The sequence below is a fragment of the Ursus arctos genome, unplaced genomic scaffold (assembly GCF_023065955.2).
Source record: "Ursus arctos isolate Adak ecotype North America unplaced genomic scaffold, UrsArc2.0 scaffold_20, whole genome shotgun sequence".
NCBI lineage: Eukaryota > Metazoa > Chordata > Mammalia > Carnivora > Ursidae > Ursus > Ursus arctos.
In genome coordinates, this window is record NW_026622875.1 from 54847603 (window position 1) to 54860171 (window position 12569).

The 12569-nt window shown below is 47.8% G+C and overlaps 1 protein-coding gene across 1 annotated transcript in view; it reads right to left on the bottom strand.

The window, feature by feature from the left end:
- The window catches only part of SUSD5 (sushi domain containing 5), a 68332-nt gene that overhangs the window by 12994 nt on the left and 42769 nt on the right, over nucleotides 1–12569 (bottom strand). The window contains exon 5 of the mRNA XM_026496606.3: nucleotides 9499–9687. Within this exon, the coding sequence (XP_026352391.2) occupies nucleotides 9499–9687 (189 nt within the window). The remainder of the gene's footprint in view (nucleotides 1–9498; nucleotides 9688–12569) is intronic.

Below are 12569 nucleotides of genomic sequence, written 5' to 3' on the forward strand. Positions count from 1 at the left end.
TTTAAACAGGGAAAACATAGTTCATGGTCTTGGAAGTCTGGAAAGTCTTAGCAAGGCAATGATAGGAAGATGACGCTAGGAGTGTTTTCCATGTAATTCAACAATATTACATTGTTAAGTTGTCATTCAATCATAAATACAGTAGGCATTCATTCTTCCTAGGATGGTTGTACTTTTTTTTTTTTTAGTTTTTACACATATTGTATTTAGTTGTGATATTTACAAAAAAATATTTCAAGAAAATATTGTTTGATGTTATGTGTCACTTACATTAAGCTGTAAAGCAGTGGCTGCTGACATTGCAATCAAGAATTCACAGTCCAGGGGTGGACACTCAACATTCTCATCGGGAAACTCACCCTCTGGATGTGCCTACTACAAGTACTTCTATTATCTGTACCTTCCTCAAAACCACTGCTATGCTAATTAGTGCCCTGAATATTTGAAATGGCTATTGGCAAAATTAGTGGCCTATGAACTATGATGATACGTATTAGGAATGGGCTTTCCTCTGGTAAAATGCAAGGGATTTCTGAATGTGGATGGGCTAAGGATAATTTGGAGACACTTCTCATCCTTATATGGACAGGGTAACTCCAGTGTAGACCTTGATGGTGCTTGAGACTTAAACCTTACATGTCTTCTTTGGGAATCACGTGTTACGCACAGGAATGATGGGAGCAGCATCCGTCTATGCACTGGGTCCAACACTCTGCTCACTGCAAAGCATGCCCGGCCCCTCCCAGCCCAGGAACGCCGGGAACGAGGCATTCTGCCTTGGCATACCCTGCACACAGGACGGTGCTTGGCACACAGTAGACACTCCAGACACGTTTGCTGAGTGAACAAACGAGTGAGTGAAGAGGTGAATTAGTGAGTGGTAGAAGCCCGTTTTGATAAAGCGTGATTCGGTCTGGAAGTCCATCAAGCCCCAGGGCATTATTTGATTCGTGACACTAGCAAAGAAGAGTAAAGGAGGTCTTAGTTCCAGTACCGGGCATAATCAATGTCTTCTCAGTCCCTTCTCCTGTATAACCTACCCCATGAGCTTAACTAAATATGTCATGAAGTCAAAAGGCACCTGGAATGCGGGCAGTACCTGAACCATGTTTTCTTCCCCCACCCCCTGTCTTGCAGGAAACACTGGCCTCATGCAGAGTTAGAGCTACAAGTTTGGGAAAGGTCAGTGCACTGTGGCTGTGGGGGGACCTCCCTTGACTGGACCCCTACAATCAGTGTGAGAGTGTGAGTTCTGTGTGTGGGTGCGTGAGGGTGTATGTGCACGTGTGTGTGTGTCTGTGAAGGCTCCACCTCCAGAACCCCCCGAGCCTAGAACATCTCTGGACAGCAGCCTGGGGCTGTTTCCTCTCTCCCCAGGTTCTCAGGCCAAGGTCCTGGCTCAGAAACAGGTTTTCACCGTGTCACAGTTTTCTCAAACCTCAAATGAAGACAAGGACACCAACTGTTTACCAATAGTCTATCCCTGACAAAGTATCCCAAGCCTGTTTTTCTCCTCATGAGTAAGAGTCAAGTTTGTTATTCACTGAATTGCAACCCCAAATTAAATTCTGCCCGCAAGCAGGAAAAGCCCAGCTCTGTGGCTGCTGAGATGCTTGTTCTCTCAGCTCCCCTCTGTTATGTCCACACTCCCCAAATCATCCAGCCATCCTTCTTGCCCTCTCCCCTCTCCCACACTCTCCCTGAAACCTGGGCTAACACAACACGGGGCCTTCTGATTAGATCAACAAGTCCAGAAGATGTAAACTCCATGGGAAAAATCAGGTCATCCCCTGGGTGTTTCTATTTCACTGTTACTTTGGGAAAACAGAAGACCATAGATCAAGAGAACTCGGGAGTAAAAGCAGAGGGCTTGCTGGTGTCCTGCCCACGTCTATCCAGGTGTGACCGGGCTGAAGGACACAAAGTCACAGCCCAGAACCCTGAGGCTCTCTCTCAGGGCGTCATGCTAGTGCATTTCCAGAAGCCCACACATACCTTCTTTTTTCTCTGGTCTTGGCTACATAGTCTTTAAAAATAGTAATTCTGAAAAAGACAACAAGACAAGCCAGAAATAACCACTGGTTCAATGAACCTCTGAACAAATATGGCAATATTGACAAGGAAATTCTAAATTCAGTTGTCGTCTCATGCTTTATTCTAGGAAGGAAGTTAAATCCAAAAAATGAAGACAAAGAGAAATTGAAGTTAATTTAAAAAAAACAAAAGGAAGGCTTTAGAAGTGAGATAAAAGAGCAAAGGAACATACGGAGGGAACCACTAGTTTGTGGGGCCTTGCACTGCCCTGTGGCTTTGTTCTCCTCGAGCGGCACAGGCCCCTGGAGGAAGCACAGAGATGAGATGGATGCTGGAGCGAGGCATGCCTGCTTTTGTATCCTGGCTCTGCTGCTTTCTAGCTGTGTGACGCGGGTAAGTCACTGAACTCTTCTGTACCTCAGTTTTCCCATCTGTAAATTGGAGCTAGCCATTTCTGCCCTCAGATTTGTGCAGATTAAATGAGAAAAAATATGGAAGACACTTCTCATTGAAATGTTCTCTATTTCGGTTGTGGTGATGGTTTTGTGGTTGTTTGAACCTGTGACAACTCAGAGACTCTTGTAGTTGTAACGGGCACAGTTTATTGTATGCAAATTAAACCTCAATCAAGTTATTGAGAAAAGGGAACAAAAACATGGGATGCCTGGGCGGCTCAGTCGGTTAAGCATCTACCTTCAGCTCAGGTCATGATCCCAGGATCCTGGGATCAAGTCCCTCATTGGGCTCCCAGCTCAGTGGGGAGCCTGCTTCTCCCTCTGCCTGCCTCTCCCTGCTTGTGCTTGTGTGCTGTCTGTCAAATAAATAAATAAAATCTTTTTTAAAAAGCAGGGGAAGCAAAACAAAAAATATCACTCTCAGGACAGAGACGGCATGGAGCAAGTGTCTGGTTTTATGACAGCTCTTTCTCTGTGCCTAACTTGTTTCCACAGCTGTGACAGGCCAGGGAAGGGAAAAGGAGAAGCTGTCTATTTGTTGTTGGACTCGGAAGTGGTGGGGCTGGTAGGGCGAGGTCAAACTGGGTGTCTCTCACGTTGCTGATATTATAGACCAGAAAATATAAACCAAACCCATGGAGCTTGGGGTGGAAAGTCTTAAAGGCTTTTCCAAGCCCGTCTTAACACTGGGCAGGTGCCCTTTGTCAGGGCAAGTTTTAAAGGAGAAACAAAGGGCAAATCACAGAGGAAGAGTGTACAAGTCTTTCACTTCCTGGGTCATCTGCCCTATGCTACTTTGCAGCAGCTGGTCTCTCCCAAGCTAACCACAAAGACGGGATAAACAGCCCTGCCTGGAACCAGGGCAGAGGCCACAGGACCACTGAGCGCTGAAGTCAGGGGAGAACAGAGGTGTTGAAGGCAGCATGAAGCCAAGACACTGAGCATGCCAGGGAACCAGAGGCTCCTTGGGAAAGCCACAAGTGAGACTGCATGGGCACCATCACCGGGGTCATGTGGCCAGGGGAGGCCTCTTAGAGGGCTGAGAGGTCGAGACTATTTTGAGGGAACAGGTGACCAGAGAGGAAACAGAGCCTTGAAGATGGACACGGGACCTGGCAAAGTAAGAAGCTCAAAGGAAAGCAAAGCTAGCATGGATGTCTACTGCATGCACACAGAGCAGGCAAAGCATGAGGATGTTTCTGCAATTAGGGCAACAACCAATTATAGTTAGATACTGAGAACATTAGAGAGGCATGGCAGACATTTCCTGATGCCCAGGGGAGGGCAGAAACCAAGAAAATGTGTGGATTTGGACAGGAGAATGGAAAGTTAAAGGGCCAGATGCAGACCTTGCCTCTAGGAACCAAAGCTCGAGAGATACCAACACACAGAGGGAAAAAATGGCAGGCAAGTAAGTCCTTACCCATTTAAGTTAATGGTCGCACGAAGTCACCATGCTTAGGTGAGAGACCTCACTACCACCACTTGAGGCTGGATCTTAACTGCAGTGAACACACAACCCAGGCAGCATGTGAGCAAGACATCCTCCTGCACCTCCCGGGCAGCACCCCCACTAACCCAGGTGTGCATGCCCCTGTGGGTTCATTCATGCTCATCATCACAAATTTTAAATTTCAGCAAGGTCGTTCAGCCAGTCCCCGTCTTACTAATGGATTAAAAAGCAAGCAAGCAAACAAACTGCTGCTTTCCAGGATTGAGGGTTTAATAAACAACTATGTTCCGCACTGTAGGAGTGGGTGCTGTTGACATCCCATTCATGGCCCCTTTCCCAGGCCAGTGCACCCATCCCCCAGCTGCTGGGAGTGTTGGCAGCTAATGGTTCACCGCTGTTACCCTTCTCTGGAGAGCTGCCTTTGGGGGAATGGGAGCCTCACTCGGGTGCCACATGCGCACCAGGCCACCTAGCCCTGGCAACCAATGACGGGTGGAGACAGAGGAACTCAGGGCTGGCCTCCTTGCTTCAGAGTGGGATGAACACGTGGCACAGTTCATGAGATCAGGCAAAGGGAGAATGCCACTGAGATCACATCGTCTCCTCTCCTCACCTCTCCTGCTTCCCTCCCTCAGTAAACCACATGCATCTGAACAGACTCTGCTTTTAGAGAATTTGGCCCAAGATGTCCAGTCAGTCTTCAAATGTCTATACAATGACAACTTTGAATGGAATAGTCTTCATAGTAGCTGGACCCCTGAAGCTTTCGGAATCTCCAATACCAAACTCATCAGAGCCCCCAAGTTCTTTTAAGTTTTGACGTCCAAGGTACTCATGCCTGAAGGCTCTCTGGGCCTGGAGAAGTCAAGAAGGGAAATAAGGGACCTCAGCAGAGCAGCTCCTGAGGCAGCATCTATGGGCAGCTTCTACCAGAGGGTTTGGAGTGGCCCCAGCAGCTCACAAGGAAATATTCTGGGGTAAGGGTAGGGGGAAGTCCCATGTCCTGAGGGCCTGAGGGAAGGAGGGTGAGTAGCCAGGCCCCAGTACAGAGGGGACAAGCACTCCCTGGAGGAGTGAGGCAGCTGTGGCCCCAGCTTCTGGTCTCCAGGACCTGAGACACCCGCTGGCAAAGGCTAACTTCTCATTCAAGGAACAGACAGTTCTAAGTCAGAGGATGCCTTTGGTTACTTGTGGTAATAGGGGCTGGAGTCAATAACACACAAGGAAGCGGGGAGGGAGCCAGAGTTATGCACAGAGCCCCTAGATCCCATAAGTGAGGGGGCCTGAATGCCGTCCCGGATCAGCATGAAGGTGAAAGGGAAAGAAGAACACTCCTGAGCCCAATCATCTCGAAGGTCCTGTTCTAAGTGAGGCACCTGCAGGAACCCCATGGGGGAATCTATGTGAAAACTAGTATCCATGTTTTCATATGAACAAATTAAGGCTCAAGGAAGTCAAGAAAACAGTTCAGTTTCCCCTTCTCTACCAAGCCTTTATATTGTCATTTACGTAAACTGAAGTTTCTCCCACCTTAAAATAACAGAAGCAAGCAAGCAAACAATACAAACCCCCACAATCTCTTTGGTCCTCCATCTTCTTGATCTCTGCCCTATGTCTCTGCCTAGTCCTCTTCATGAGCCCCAGAGATTCCAGAAGGAATTGTCTGCCCCCCACCCCCTTCCTCATCCTGATTCATTCCTGCACTCACTGCAGTGTGGCCCAGCTGCATCCCACTCCCCACATTCACACTGAAAATATGAGAGCACCAGAACCTTTGCATGCTGTGAAGCCAAGGCACGCATTTGTAGCTCTTCATTTACTCGCTGTCTGCAGCCTTTCACATCACTGAGCACGTCCACACGCTTCCTTTAAAATTTCACCTTGCTTTCCAGCTCTCCCTCCCACTGTGTCCTCTACAGCTTCTGTCTCCTTTGAGGCACCTGGTGTTTAGAGTTGCTTTTAGTGATGGGACAGCTTTGCCCCAGTTTGCACATGGCCCCTAGGCCCCGCCATGGGCAGGGATGTGGGTAAGTGGCCAGTCAGCCCCTACAAGGAAGAGCTGTTATCCAGACCCGCCTGGGTCCAGCTCCAAATCCTCGTGTGGCTCGCTCTCCCAAGATGACTCTTCCCCCATTTGAAGCCGTTCCCTCATCAAAAAAGTGGATATTTACCATAAAAATAAATGTGCAAGAGGGAGTGAAATCCCTGGTGAAGACAGTCTTGTAACACACACACACACACACACACACACACACACACACACACACACCCTTACAGTGACACAGCTAGTTCAAATGTTAAATCTACAGGGGAACGAAAACTGTAACAGTCTGTATACTAAGCCAAGTACAGGAACCAGGATTCCTGGCCGCCAGCTGAAAGCTCCAACAACTCTGCCTTGCCGTGAGAAAATAAACACCATTGCAGACACACAAAACCTGCATTTAGTTCTCAGGCGGCTGGGGCCTGCGCAGCCCTTTTGGCTGGTGGGCGTGGCTCCTGAGCCGGCCGCCTGAGCCGCACCAGAATAAAGCCAGCTCCTTACCGGTCTCAGGCTGGGTACAGGTCTGCGCTGAGGGGACACAGTCCACAGACGCGAGCTGGGCCTCAGGCCTGCTTTTCTCCTGCAGGCGAATGATCAGTATTGGCAAGGAGCTCCTGCCTACCACAGTGACAGCAATGTTATAATGAGGTGGAAAGTGCCGGAAGATTGCTTAAAACAGTGCTTCTAGTGCTTGTCCCCGTCTGTAACTTTTGCTGCTAGTCCGCAACGAGGCACGTAGATACACTGAGAGGATGTTTTTAGAAGCTTTCGTAACAATCTGGCAGGGGAATTTTATGTCTATTTAATTTAACAAAAAATAGTGTTTATATTTGGAATATCTTTATTTTAGCTTCATATATTTCTTTAAGATTTTATTTACTTGTCAGAGAGGAAGAGGGAGAGAGAGCAAGCATGAGCAGGGGGAGCGGCAGAGGCAGAGGGAGAAGCAGACTCCCTGCTGAGCAAGGACCCTGGGACCCTGGGACCCTGGGACCGAGACAAGCTGAAGGCAGACGCTGAACAGACTGAGCCACCCAGGCGTCCCTATTTTAGCTTTATATTAATTGATTCTTACTGCGTTTTGCTAAAGTATCAGTCTGCCAATACCAGAAAACAATTTTTAATGGTCCACAGAGTTTGAGAAGCAGTGAAATAAACAATTAAAAGACAAAAACCTATTCATTAAAAGATCCTCCAAGAGGAGAAAGACAAGCCACAGAATGCGAGAAAATGTTTGCAACATAGTACGAAAGTTTTATGTAAAAAAGAAACCCTACATTATGTAAATAATTGGAATCAATTAGAAAAATGGGCAAGAAACTTGGATCGCCATTTTACAGAGGAAATGCTGGTGCCTGTTTAACATATGGTAAGTGCTCAAGCAGACAAATGGACATCACAACTAGTCACCCAGGGTGGTCGCCAGGTTGGCAGAGGGGAAAGTCTCCCAACCCCAGGGCTGGTGAGGACGCGGAACAACGGGAACCCTCGGACAAGACAGTAAAGTGGTTGGAATGCTTGGCAGCACCCACTAACGCTGGAGACACAGCGACCCCATGGGCAGCAGTTCCACTCCCAGAACCAGCTGAAATAGGTCCACATGTGAACCAAATGGCCTGGACGAGCACAATCACGGCAGGGTGGCTTGTGATGACCACCAAACGAAAACAAGCCAGATGTCCACCAGCACCTGGAGAAATAAATGGTGCTGCATTCACACTTAGTAAGCAGCAGTGAAGACAACACACCCCCGCTTGGCAACAACGTGGATGAATCTCAAAGACGAGACGGCACCCTACTCTTATCATGGTCCCATGAGATCTGCAGGATGTTCTAGGGACACGCTGTCCAATACATTCAATTGTGGTGCTGGAGTCATTCACCCTCCGTGGAGCCAGCCTCTGCTTGGTAACCAGATATCATGGAGGTCAGGAGGTGGTCCCTGAAGGAGTCTTGGGGTAAGAGGAGCCCTGTGAGGTCAGGGAACAATTCAGAGTCTGGCATGAAGCCATACGTGCAGGTCAGGCTGTGGCTGGGGACAGTGATTTCTGCTGCCGGGAGAATCCCTTGGGGGCTGGGCGGAGGTGGGACGCAGAAACCTGTGACCCCCAGGTATAGGACAATAACGGAGTGAGGACATCTAAGGGGAGCCAGATCAGGTTTCTGTCGAGGCCCACTAGGAGTCTTTTCACTCTCAACTAAACATGTGAGTTCAGTGACTGCCGTAGGCTACAGGCCAGGAAACAGGAAGGCTGCAGGGCAGCGACAGGCAGCTCTCAGTGGGGCCAGGCCACACAGCTGTCTTACTCTCCCTGCCTCACCCTTTACCCCCGCAACCCGCCCCTCTCCCAAGACTGCTCTGGGGCAAGGGAGCAGGACTTCCATGTGTGGCTGTGGACCCGCCCTGGTTTCCAAGGGCCATGCCTCCCAAGAGCCAGAAGCTCCTGTCACAAGCCATAGCAAAGCCCGCAAGGTCCCCACAAGGGTTATGCCCAGTCACCAGATTCACCACTCAGGGAAGCCCAGCTTGCAGCCTACATTCATGACAGCCCTCCCGGCCCAGGTTACCAATCCCAGTCCCTTTCACCACAAGCATTGTTTCGCAGTACCGTCTCCTGATTGGATTTCCAGGTTAACTTTCTTTTTTTTTTTTTTAAATAATATTGTTTTATTATATTATGTTAGTCACCATAGAGTACATCCCTGGTTTCTGATGTAAAGTTCCATGATTCATTATTTGCGTATAACACCCAGTGCACCATGCAATACGTGCCCTCCTTACTACCCATCACCAGCCTATCCCATTCCCCCACCCCCCTCCCCTCTGAAGCCCTCAGTTTGTTTCTCAGAGTCCATAGTCTCTCATGCTTCATTCCCCCTCTGATTACCCCCCTTTCTTTATCCCTTTCTTCTCCTACCGATCTTCCTAGTTCTTATGTTCCATAGATGAGAGAAATCACATGATAATTGTCTTTCTCTGCTTGACTTATTTCACTTAGCATTATCTCCTCCAGTCCTGTCCATGTTGCTGTAAATGTTGTGTAAACGTTCTTTCTGATAGCTGAGTAATATTCCATCGTATATATGGACTACATCTTCTTAATCCAGTCATCTGTTGAAGGGCTTCTCGGCTCCTTCCACAATTTAGCTATTGTGGCTAAACTTTTTTTTTTTTAAGATTTTATTTATTCATTTGACAGAGAGAGAGACAGCCAGCGAGAGAGGGAGCACGAGCAGGGGGAGTGGGAGAGGAAGAAGCAGGCTCCCAGCGGAGGAGCCCAACGTGGGGCTCGATCCCAGAACGCCAGGATCACGCCCTGAGCCGAAGGCAGATGCTTAACGACTGAGCCACCCAGGCGCCCCTGTGGCTAAACTTTCTAAATAAGTTAGAATGGAGCTGTTCAGGAGAAAGGTCTGAAAGTGTCTTTCAAAGGGGCCGTTGTGGAGAAAAGCCCACCCAAACCAGCCAGCACATGGGGTGGCTGTGCTCCCCGTGCGTGGGGGCGGCTTACCTGTCCCGCAGGCCTGCGCCAAGCCGTACCACTCCCCACAGCTGTCACACAGCAGGGTGAAGGCGGTTTCGCGGTGGCCCGTGACGTGGCCCGGCGCGCACACGTACAGCAGCTCATCCCCCATCTCCAGGCCCGTGCGGCCCTGCAGGATGGTGTGTGGGAACGAGGGCGGGTCTCCGCACGGCTTCTCTGAGGACAAGGAGTCACAATCAGCTTTCCCAAACTAGGCAGCGCTTCTGCAGCCTGGGAGAAAACCAGGTTAAAAACAGCTCTCCCCCTCCCCGGGGGCTGCCCGCACCCTGCGCAGGCATCACAGGGGCTGCTTCTCCTCACCCTCGGCATCCCCAGAGCCTGGACAAATGCCTGGCCCAAAGGAGGCACTCAGAAAAGGACTTGTTGAATGAGTAAATGTGCTGTGAAGTGCTGCAACTTTGTAGTTTGAGATCGCCGGGCAACGTTACCCTCTCATGCCTCCTTGAAAGGAGGACTCAGAGACACAGGCCTAGCAGCTCCTTTTTGTCTTCCTTACTACGAGAACGGGTACTCTACGCCGAGAAGCTGAGAGGCTACAGACTGAAGTGCCGCAGAAGGTGCCTCTCCCTTCCCCCAGGCTCAGCTCTGAGGGCGACGCTGCTACCGGTTTGGTCTACACACACAAACAGACATAGGTATAGACACGCACCAACAGACATACAGACTTAGGTAAGCGCAGTTCTTTTTTTAAAAAAAATTTTTCAAGATTTTATTTATTTATTTGAGAGAGAGAGAGAGAGAGGGAAACCACAGAGGGAGAATGAGAGGGAACAAGCAGGCTCCCCGCTGAGCAGGGAGCCTGACTCGGGGCTCAATCCCACGACCCTGAGATCATGACCTGAGCTGAAGGCAGACACTTAACCAACTGAGCCACCCAGGCGTCCTTAGACGGGTATAGTTCCGTGTGTGTGTGTGTGTGTGTGTGTGTGTGTGTGTGTGTGTGGTTTTTAACATAAATAAGATTATATCATATGCATTACTGATACCTGCTTTTTTAAAAAAAAACCTATTTTTTCAGAGCAGTTTTAGGTTCACAACACAACTGAGTGGAAAGTACAGAGAATTCCTATATGTCCCCTGTCTCCATACACACACAGTCTGCCCTGTTAGGAACATCCCACGGCAGAGCTGCACGGCACTTCTCTCACAAGCTGTGAACCTACATTGACACCTCATTATCACCCAAGTCTGCAGTTTTCATTTGGGTTCACTCTGTGGGTGAGCCCCACGCTTGGATCTTAAGATGGAGAAGAGCCCCTGCCACTCCCTGGAACTTCCGCAAATGCTGTGCCCTCAAGCTGGCCCCGAGAGTCACTTTAGGGGGATGGGGCCCAGGTTTCCTTTTAACCCCCCTGTTCTAATTCTCTCGTGAGAATGTTTTTACTGGTACATATTTTCTTACTGGAAATGAGCCTTTTAGGAATGACCGTAGATTGGTTTGTGTTAAAACTTGCAAATTTCTTATGAAAAACCCAAGACTTCAGCCAGCAAGGAAGCCCCTAAGGTGAGGAGGGGAGAACAAAGCCTTCCTGCTCCCGCATCGGTGGGAGCCCTGGGGTCTAGCTCATGTGAGATCCTTGGATTCAGAGGTCTGTGGGGCAGACCCAAACACAGAGCTGTCATGTGGAGTAACGCTTTCACTGGTGTTAGCGGAGGGAAGAGGCTAGCAGTCACAGAGCTGGGGCCTAGGCCAAAGATCAGACTTCCAGCCCCAGCGAACGCCGGGGGTGCTCCGGCTGTGGTCGGAAGCGTGCCCCCTACTGCATCCTCTCAGGTGGTGACAGACAGAATAAATTTAAAGTATAATGAATCATGGAACTTTACATCAAAAACTAGGGATATACTGTATGGTGACTAACGTAACAAAAAAAAAAAAGTATAAATATCTTCATTGGAAAGCTTCAAATTTCCCACCATTAAGTTCAATGTTAGCTCTAGGTTTTTGGTAGATGTTCTTTATACAGTTGAAGCAGTTCTCCTCTGTTCCTACCTGGCTAAATTTTATTATGAATGGGTATTGGTGTTTTCAAATGTTTTTCTGTACCTATCAATAGATCACACGTTTTTTCTTCATTAGCCTGTTGATGTCATGGGTTATATTAATTGATTTTTGAATGTTGCCCCAGCCTTGCACACCTGGGATAAATCCCACTTGGTTCTGGTGTATAATTCTTTTTTATATATCACTAGGTTCAAATTGCTCATGTTTGGTTGAGGGTTTTTACATTTATGTTCATTAGTTATCAGTCTGTAGTTTTACTTTCTTGTAATGACTTTGTCTCATTTTGGTATGAGGGTAAATGCTGGCCTCGTAGAAGGTGTTAGGAAGTATTCCCTCTGCTTCTAACTTCTGGAAGAGAGGCCTTAACCACTGGTATATAATTTCTTCCTTAAATGTTTGGTAGAATCTCCAGTGAACTCATCTGGGTCTGGTGCTCTCTGTTTGGCAAGGTTATTAATTATTGATTTAATTTCTTTCCTTACATGCTAGGCTAGAAACTAGAAGTCTGTTTTTTTCCCTGATGTTCTAAAGCTGTTTTTACATAAGTACCATAAATTACCTCAATCTTTTGAAAGGCTATCCTACAGTACATTATTTAGTCATTGCACAGACATTTTGCTGATTCTAAGCTTTCACTATTATAAACAATGCTACAAAATGAACAGCTCATATGTACATTTTGGTACATACTTTATTAGGATAACCTTCTAGAAGTGGAATTTTTGCATCCAAGTGATGTGGTGATGTTTTTGTTTTTTCTTTTCAAAAAAAGGAAATAATTTTTAATTTGAATTTCCTCTTCTAGTTTTATGCTGGAAAGGAAAGCTTTTAGTCTATATGTAGTCAAATCATCTAAGAAGAACATTGTTTAAAAAACGAAAATATGCTAAGAAAAAGATGAAAATAGAACACAGAACTTGTGCCTTAAGCCACTCCGATTGGCCTGTCAGCTTGCAACTTTGGTAGCACTTTCTCAAGGACAGTCATTGCTATGCATGTTCTTTAACACAAGAGATTCTGGGTGAAAAAACGGGGT